At 47.8% G+C, this 9,074-nt stretch overlaps 2 protein-coding genes across 2 annotated transcripts; one reads left to right on the plus strand and one right to left on the minus strand.

The window, feature by feature from the left end:
- Positions 1 to 2,494: 2,494 nt before the first annotated feature.
- Positions 2,495 to 2,800, minus strand: LOC310919635 (feather keratin 1-like; the record flags this gene model as incomplete). Its single annotated transcript, XM_083879062.1, has 1 exon — positions 2,495 to 2,800. The coding sequence occupies one exon, from the start codon at positions 2,798 to 2,800 to the stop codon at positions 2,495 to 2,497; it is 306 nt and encodes a 101-aa protein (XP_083735188.1).
- A 3,572-nt stretch (positions 2,801 to 6,372) lies between these two features.
- Positions 6,373 to 7,152, plus strand: LOC310919632 (feather keratin 1; the record flags this gene model as incomplete). The annotated part of the gene is made up of 1 exon (XM_083879059.1): positions 6,373 to 7,152. One exon carries the CDS (start codon positions 6,373 to 6,375, stop codon positions 6,676 to 6,678), a length of 306 nt encoding a protein of 101 aa, XP_083735185.1. The 3' UTR covers positions 6,679 to 7,152.
- Positions 7,153 to 9,074: the final 1,922 nt, after the last annotated feature.

Consider the following 9,074-nt stretch of genomic DNA (forward strand, 5'->3'; position numbering starts at 1 on the left):
TCAAAATTCTTCCTTCTTCCATCCCTCACTTATTTTTTTCCTTCTGCCTCTTGACCAGACCCTACACAAGTCCCCAAAAATTTGGGGACATTTCCAAGCAGGACACAGGGAGCACCTGAGGGTTGGCAAACCCAGCCCTGGGGGAGCAGCAGGGACAAGGACTCCAAGGATTCCAGTGCCACCTTCTAGGTCTGGGGACAGTCCCAGGACATGACAATTTCAATGACAATGTCAATGTCAATGTCCGTATCAATGTCAATATCAATATCAATGTTGCTGTCACTGTCAATGTCAATATCAATACCAATATCACTATCAATGTCAATGTCAACATCAATGTCATCGTCAATGTCAATATCAATATCAATATCAATACCAATGTCAATATCAATATCAATGTCAATCTCAATATCAATAACAATGTTAATGTCACTGTCAATGTCAAGATCAATGTCAATATCAATATCAATATCAATACCAATGTCAATATCAATACCAATGTCAATATCAATATCAATATCAATACCAATGTCAATATCAATACCAATGTCAATATCAATATCAATATCAATACCAATGTCAATATCAATACCAATGTCAATATCAATATCAATATCAATATCAATACCAATGTCAATATCAATACCAATGTCAATGTCAATATCAATGTCAATATCAATATCAATACCAATATCAATGTCACTGTCAATGTCAATAACAATGTCAATGTCACTATCAATGTCACTGTCAATACCGATGTCAATACCAATGTCAATATCAATATCAATATTGATGTCACTGCCAATGACAATATCAATGTCACTGCCACTGTCACTGCTCTCTCCCAGGTCAGGGCTTGGCTCATCATCAGCCGGGAGTGGCCCAAGCCCTGTCCTGGCTCAGGTGTCCCCAGGGCAGCTCGTGGTCACTCTGGTCACACTCCTGGGATGGGAGGGGTTTCCACAGCAGGTAAAGAGACAGGAGAACTGGGTGGGATCTTTATTTCAGACATCGAAACCCAAAGTGGGGCAGAGGAGCAGCCTGTGAGTGCCCAGAGGGGCTGCAGGGCCGGGCGCTCCACATTCCCCAGGGACAAACCCTCCACGGGAATCAGGAGCAGAAATTGGGACACCAGGCTGACTCTGGCAGTGGCACTGTGGGACACAGGTCCCTCCTGCTCCCCTGGGACTCCCTCTGCACCCAGGGCTGGGGAGAAGAGCTCGAGGGAAAGGTGCAGTTGGAGGTGGTAAAACACCTGCCTGGCCTTGGGCAGGGGGTGAGACTGGCCCAGAAACCATCGGGTCAGGGCTTGGCTCATCATCAGCTGGGAGTGGCCCAAGCCCTGTCCTGGCTCAGGTGTCCCCAGGGCAGCTCGTGGTCACTCTGGTCACACTCACACAAGGCCACACTCCCTCCCCTGCCCCACGGCACTGCAGGGACTGTGGCCCTTGGAGGTTTCTCACCTTGCCCAGGTGTGGGGAAGGTCCATCCCTGCCCTTTACCCACCCAAACCCCCCCAGAGCATCAAATCCCCCCCATGGAGCAGCCGGGGGCACATCCCAGCAGGGCAGGAACTGCAGGAGACTCCATTCCCAATGCAGAGTGAACTTTATTGAGTTCAGCCAGGACAAGGGATGGGGTGGTGGCACCAGGGAGGGGTGGCAGCTCCCTGGGGTTCTGTCTCATGGCAGGACACGGGGCAGGGCAGGTTCCCCAGGAAACATTTTCTGACTGAACGACAGAACACACGGCCCAGGGAGGTGATGGAGTGAAGATCCAGGGAAGCCTTTGGCATCTCCAGCAGCTCCCTCAAGGTTGTCCCAGCCCAGGAGAGGCCACGGGACCTCTGCAAGTGCCTTCCAACCCCAGCAACTGGGATTATTTGGTGAAACAACCCCAGCAACTGGGATTATTTGGTGGAGCAACTCCAGTAACTGGGATTGTTTGGTGGAGCAGCCCCAGCTGGGGATCCCAAACCTGAACAAAACTCCAGGAGACTCCAGTTCCAATGCAACTGGGATTATTTGGTGGAGCAACCCCAGCAACTGGGATTATTTGGTGGAGCAGCCTCAGCTGGGGATCCCAAACCCAAACAAACTCCAGGAGACTCCGGTTCCGATGCAGAGTGAACTTTATTGAGTGGAGTGAGGACAGAAAGAGAGCAGGGGGTGTGTGGGCAGGCCCCGGGCCAGGCTGGGCTCCCTGGGCAGCAGTGGCACAGCCGGGTGTGCCCGGCCCAGGCTCGGGGACAGCGGGAGCAGCAGGACCTGGCTGAGCCCCCGGGCACAGCAGGGCCTGGGGAGGCGCAGGAGAAAGCAGGACAAGCAGGACAAGCCTGAGCCGGCCACGTTTGCCTCCCTCCCTCCCTCCTTCCCTCGTGGCCAGGAGGGTTTGATGAGGGGGCTCTGGAGAGGCTGGTCAGCAGCTCCAGCCTCAGCCCAGCCCTGGCTTGGGCCTTCCTGGGGGAGGCTCCGGCCGCACGTCCGGCCCGGCTCTAGCAGGGCAGGCACCTCCGGCCGCAGTAGCGGCCACCGAGGCCAGAGAGCCCCGAGAGCCCAAAGCCCCCCGAGTTGATGGGGACCCCGGACTCGCTCAGGATGCTGCCCACGGCCGCCGAGGTGGAGGAGCCCACGGCGGTGTTCTGGGGGAAGGAGCTGAGGATGGGCCCGGGCAGAGTGACCACCACGGGCGAGGGCTGGATGACCACGCGGGAGTCCTGGCACTGCCGGACACAGGGCTCGTTGCAGCTGTTGGCCAGCGGGGTGGGGCCGCAGGGCCGGCACAGGTCGTAGCAGGACATGGCTGGGGCTGCAGGAGAACCTGGGGAGAAGAAAGGGCAGGGAGAGCACCCAAGTGAAGCAAGGTAGAGATGGAAATGCTGCTGTCCGGAAAAAGAGCAGAATTTGGGAAGAAGAGACAGCCCAGACAGAAAGGACACGGAATTTCAGTCCCCAACACGGCTCTAAAAACACAAACAAGAGCTTCTCCCACCTCCCTCCAGCGTGGCACAGAGAATGGAGACCACCACCAACAGTCCCAGCAAAACAAACCCCAGTGGGAGCCAGAAGAGACAGAGATAAAAAATAGAGAAGCAGAGGAAGGCACTCACCTGTTTCACCCAGGAGGAGAAGGCAGGAGAAGTGGATGAGGAGCTCCTGCTCTTGCTGTGCCTTTTATTCTGTCCCCACACAGCCCCGGGCCCAGGGACGGTCTTTGCACACAATGGAACGTGTTTACCCAGCTCATCTCCCATGCAAAACATCCCAATTACCAAAAATTAGTGTGTTTATTTTCTGCCCTGCAACGCTGCCTTTTCATTTCCCCTGCGCGAGACGTGCCCAGTCAGCCTCCCAGTCAGGCTCCTTTCAAGTTGTTGGGATTAGAGGCCGAAATATTTCCAGGGGAAAAAAAAAAAATGATTCGTCAGCAGGGCTGGGTGATGCAGTCAGGGGATGAGGAGTGTCCCACTGACCGCCCTGGTGCCAGTCCCTGCCCCTCCAGGGCTGAGCTTTCAAGTGGAGAGGCAGATCCTGCTGGATATTTGCACCATGGGACTGCTCTGAGGATTCTCTCTCATCCCAAGGGATCCCTGAGGTTGGAAAAGTTCTCCCAGAACATCCAAACTCTGCCTGATCGTGGCTTTGTCCAGAGAACTGAGTGTCATGTCCAGGTTCCACTTGGACACCTCCAGGGTGGCGATTCCAAACCCCTCTGGGCAGCCCCTGACAAGGTCAGAGCGGTGGTGTTCATTCCTGGAATGGTCACTGAGTCCTCAATTCCCTACCCTGAATCCCTGGAATTGTCTCTGGCCCCTCCATTCCCTTCCTTCTAATCCCAGGAATGATTTCTGACCCCTCCATTCCCTGGAATGGTCATTGACCCCTCCATTCTTTGTTCTCCATTCCCTGGAATGGTCACTGAGTCCTCCATTCCCTTTCTTCCATTTCTTGGAATGGTCTCTGACCTCTCCATTCCCTACCCTGAATCCCTGGAATGGTCTCTGACCTCTCCATTCCCTACCCTGAATCCCTGGAATGGTCTCTGACCTTTCCATTCCCTGGAATGGTCACTGAGTCCTCCATTCCCTTTCTTCCATTTCTTGGAATGGTCTCTGAACTCTCCATTCCCTACCCTGAATCCCTGGAATGGCCTCTGACCTTTCCATTCCCTGGAATTGTCTCTGACCCCTCCATTCCCTGGAATGGTCATTGACCTCTCCATTCCTTGTCCCCCATCCCTGGAATGATTTCTGACCCCTCTATTCCGTGGAATGGTCTCTGGCCCCTCCATTCCCTTTCTTCCATCCCTGGAATGGTCTCTGACCCCTCCATTCCCTACCCTGAATCCCTGGAGTTGTCTCTGACCTCTCCATTCCCTGGAATGGTCTCTGACCCCTCCATTCCCTGGAATTGTCTCTAGCCCCTCCATTCTGTTCCTTCCAATCCCAGGAATGATTTCTGACCCTTCCATTCCTGGAATGATCTCTGACCCCTCCATTCCTTGTTCTCCATCCCTGGAATGATTTGTGACTCCTCCATTCCCTGCCTTGAATCCCTGGAATTGTGTCTGACCCCTCCATTCTATTCTTTCCATCCCTGGAATGGTCATTGACCCCTCCATTCCCTTCCTTTCATCCTGGAATGGTTTCTGACCCCTCCATTCCTTGGACTGGTCTCTGACCCCTCCATTCCCTGCCCTCCATCCCTGGAATTCTCTCTGACCCCTCCATTCCCTTCCTTCCATCCTTGGAATAATTTCTGACCTTTTCATTCCCTAGAATGGTCTCTGATCCCTCCATTCCCTGTCCTCCATCCCTGGAATGATTTCTGACCTCTCCATTCCTGGAATTGTCTCTGACCCCTCCATTCCCTACCTTGAATCCCTGGAATGATTTCTGACCCCTCTATTCCGTGGAATGGTCTCTGACCCCTCCATTCACTTTTTTCCATCCCTGGAATTGTCTCTGACCCCTCACCCCTCACTCAGGGTGACCCTCACTGACCCTCACAGGAGACTGAATGACCAGCCTGGACCCTCAGGGCTGTGAGGAGCCCAGCCCCATCATCAGAAAAAAAACACTTTAAAGTCCTGCCCTGGAGGATAAAAGGCTGGAATTATTTGGGATGTGGGACACTCCTCATCCCCGGCGCTGCTGACGTGGCTTTTCCCCCTCGGGGGAACATTTTGGCCTCTAATCCTGGCACTTGAAAGGAGCCTGGGGAAGGCTGACTGGGCATGTCTTGCACAGAGGGAAAATGAACAACAAAAAAAAAGCAGCGTTGCAGTGTGTCCCCATTTCTCTAATGGGGATGTTTTTGCATGCGGGATGAGCTTTGGGAAGAAAAGGCGTTTCCATTGTGCCGAGGGGGATGAGTTGGGACGGAATAAAAGGCAGAGCAGGAGCAGGAACTCCTCATCCACTTCTCCTGCCTTCTCCTCCTCCTCACAGGTGACACAGGTGAGCTGAAGGGCCTTTGCCTCGCTCTTCTCTTCCTCTTCTCTTTTTCCTCCGACCTCAATGGAATCTTTGTTTCTCTGTCGTCGCTCTCTGAGAGTCTTTCTGCTCGATCCTGTTCTCACCAGGGTTTTGTGGCTGTTTTTTATTGGGGACTGGGTTGGTTTTTGCTGGTTTTTAATGGGGACTGGGTTGGTTTTTAACTGGTTTTTACTGGGGACTGGGTTGGTTTTTACTATTCTTTACTGGGGACTGGGTTATTTTTTACTGGTTTTCTAATGGGGACTGGGTTGGTTTTTTACTGTTTTTTTCTGGGGACTGGGTTATTTTTCACTGGTTTCTAATGGGGACTGGGTTGGTTTTTTACTGTTTTTTTCTGGGGACTGGGTTGGTTTTTACTGTTTTTTAATTGGGACTGGGTTGGTTTTTCCTGGGGAGTGGGTTGTTCTATACTGTTTTCAAATGGGGACTGGGTTGGTCTTTACTGTTTTCTAATGGGGACTGGGTTGGTTTTTACTGGTTTTTACTGGGGACAGGGTTGGTTTTTACCATTTTTTCCTGGGGACTGGGTTGGTCTTTACCATTTTTTCCTGGGGACTGGGTTGGTCTTTACTGGTTCTAATGGGGACAGGGTTGGTTTTACTGGTTTCTAATGGGGAATGGGTTGGTCTTTACTGGTTCTAATGGGGACTGGGTTGGTTTTACTGGTTTTTCCTGGTGTTGGGAGATGTTGGGATTTCTCCCCAGGGAACACTTTGGTCTCCGGGCTGTTCCATCCCTCCCTTCCTCCCAGCCCGGGCCGTCCCTTCTCCCCGGGCCGCGTTTCCTCCTGTCCAGCCGCATCTCCACGGGCGCCTCACCTCACCTGGGCGCTGTCCCTGCCCTTGCTGTCCCCAGGTGCTCCTGCAGCCACAGCCATGTCCTGCTACGACCTGTGCCGGCCCTGCGGCCCCACCCCGCTGGCCAACAGCTGCAACGAGCCCTGTGTCCGGCAGTGCCAGGACTCCCGCGTGGTCATCCAGCCCTCGCCCGTGGTGGTCACTCTGCCCGGGCCCATCCTCAGCTCCTTCCCCCAGAACACCGCCGTGGGCTCCTCCACCTCGGCGGCCGTGGGCAGCATCCTGAGTGAGGAGGGAGTGCCCATCAACTCGGGGGGCTTTGGGCTCTCGGGGCTCTCTGGCCTCGGTGGCCGCTACTGCGGCCGGAGGTGCCTGCCCTGCTAGAGCCGGGCCGGACGTGCGGCCGGAGCCTCCCCCAGGAAGGCCCAAGCCAGGGGCTGGAGCTGCTGACCAGAGCCCCTCAAACCCTCCTGGCCAGGAGGGAGGTTCTGCCTGGATCAGTGGACCAGCTCGTTCCAGCCCCCAAAGTCTTTCTTTCCCAAATTTCCTTCTCTCTGTGATTTTTTTTTTTGCGTTTCGCGGAGACGCGAAAACTCTCCGCGGTGGCCGTTGGTCAACGGAGGGTTTGACTCAGGGATTGAGGGAAGTCTTGGAGTTTTGCTTGTTGTCTCTCAGCTGGAATTGTTTTCACTGGCTTCTTTTCCCTTCATAAATATATATATATTATATTTTCCTTTTATTTTTTGCTGAATGCTACTTGACTTTTTATCATTAAACTGATGTTGCATCTGATTTCGGAGTTTCGTTGTGGTTTTTCTTCCCCCTGGGACAAAATTATGGGGAAAATCTATGCAGGGGTTTCACGGAGGAAAAATGTGCACCCAAAAGTCACCACAACACACTTGAGAAAAGATAATTTCATTCAGTTTCACACTTCTGAGAAGCACTGAACAGGTTCACAAATAAATTTCATTTTCTAGGATTTTTTCTCCCAATTTTTTTATTCCACCTTCCTATTTAAAAGCACAATTGTGGTTTTTAAGCTTGAGGGATTTTAGATCTTTTCTAGGCAGGGGAAAAATGTGCACCCAAAAGTCACCACAACACACCTGATAAAAATAATTTCATTGGTTGTCACACTCCTGAGAAGTTCTGAACTTAACAAATAAATTCACAAATAAATTTCCATTTTTAGGATTTTTTTCTCCCAATTTTTTTATCCCACCCATGTATTTAAAAAGCACAATTGTGGTTTTTAAGCTCGAGGGATTTTAGATATATTTATAATAATATATATTAATGTTATTATTATAATTAATATAAAATTAATTAATTAATATTAATAAAATTAATATAATAATATATATAAATATTCAGAATAATATCTGACTATTAATATGGCAGAAGCAAAACTCGCCATCGTGGTAATTTCAAGAGATTCAAGAATAAGAAAACCATGAAATAAAATCCATTTGACAATTAAATCATCCCAGATCTGAGATAAAAATATTTGAAGAGTTCAAGGAAAGGCTCTTGACATTCAGGAGCTCCAAATATCTACAGAAGAGGCGGAAGAGTTGGAATTTTCCATTCAAACACTTTATTAAAAAAAAGTTTATTTCAATTTATTTACTCTCAAATTTAAAAATCTTGGGGGGAAAAAAGAGTTTAACAAGAATGTGGGATAAAATCCCAAAATATCCTGACTCAAGGATTATCTAACCCAACTCCTGGTCCTGCAGAGTCACCTCAAAATCCCAAAAGATTTATGATTAAACTGATTTTTCCAATTATTTTTATAAATAAATACAAATCCTCGTGGTTGAGGTGATGAGACACCCCGGATGTGGCATTTACTGGTAAAAAATTTCATCCATTTTATCTATTTTGTCCATTTTATCTGTTTTATCAATTTTATCCATTTTATTTATTTCATCCATTTTATCTATTTAATCTATTTTATCTATTTAATCCATTTTATCCATTTAATCTATTTTATCAATTTTATTTATTTTTATCTATTTCATCTATTTTATCAATTTAATCTATTTTATCCCTTATTATATCTATTTTATCCATTTTATTTATTTTCCCTATTTTATCAATTTTATTTATTTTACCTATTTTATCCAGTTTATCCATTTTATTTATTTTACTTATATTATCAATTTTATCCATTTTATCCATTTTATCCCTTTTTATTTATTTTATCCCTTTTATTTATTTTATCCATTTTATCCATTTTATCCATTTAATCCATTTCATCCATTTAATCAATTTTATCAATTTTTATCCATTTTATCCATTAATCCAAAAATAAACCCCGAAATTTAACCTTTGCTGATCTAAAGGGAAAAAAAGGCAAAAAAAAAAAGGCAAAAAAAAAAAGGCAAAAAAAAAAAGGCAAAAAAAAGAGGAAAAAAAAGAAAAAAAAAATTAAAAAAAGGGGAAAAAAAAGAGAAAAAAGGAAGAAAAGGAAAAAAATCCTGTTCTGGAACATTCTCAGCCCAGCCCAGCCCAGTTGTTGAAGTTTTTATTAAATGGAGTTGTTCAGTTTTATTTCAAGCAGAATTTTGTACTTTTAATGGTCTGACCCATCACCTGTAATTCCTGAAATTCCTGAAATTCCTGAAATTCCTGAAAAATGTCAACATGATTTGGATGTTCAGGTGGAAAATTTTCTGTGATAAAATTGTAGATATTTTTGACTTTATGGGGTTATTGAAGCTTTTTTTTATTTTTATTTTTCTCTTTTTTTAAGTTTTTTTAGGGTTTTTTTG

The sequence above is a fragment of the Zosterops lateralis genome, assembly GCF_965231275.1.
Source record: "Zosterops lateralis genome assembly, chromosome: 27".
NCBI lineage: Eukaryota > Metazoa > Chordata > Aves > Passeriformes > Zosteropidae > Zosterops > Zosterops lateralis.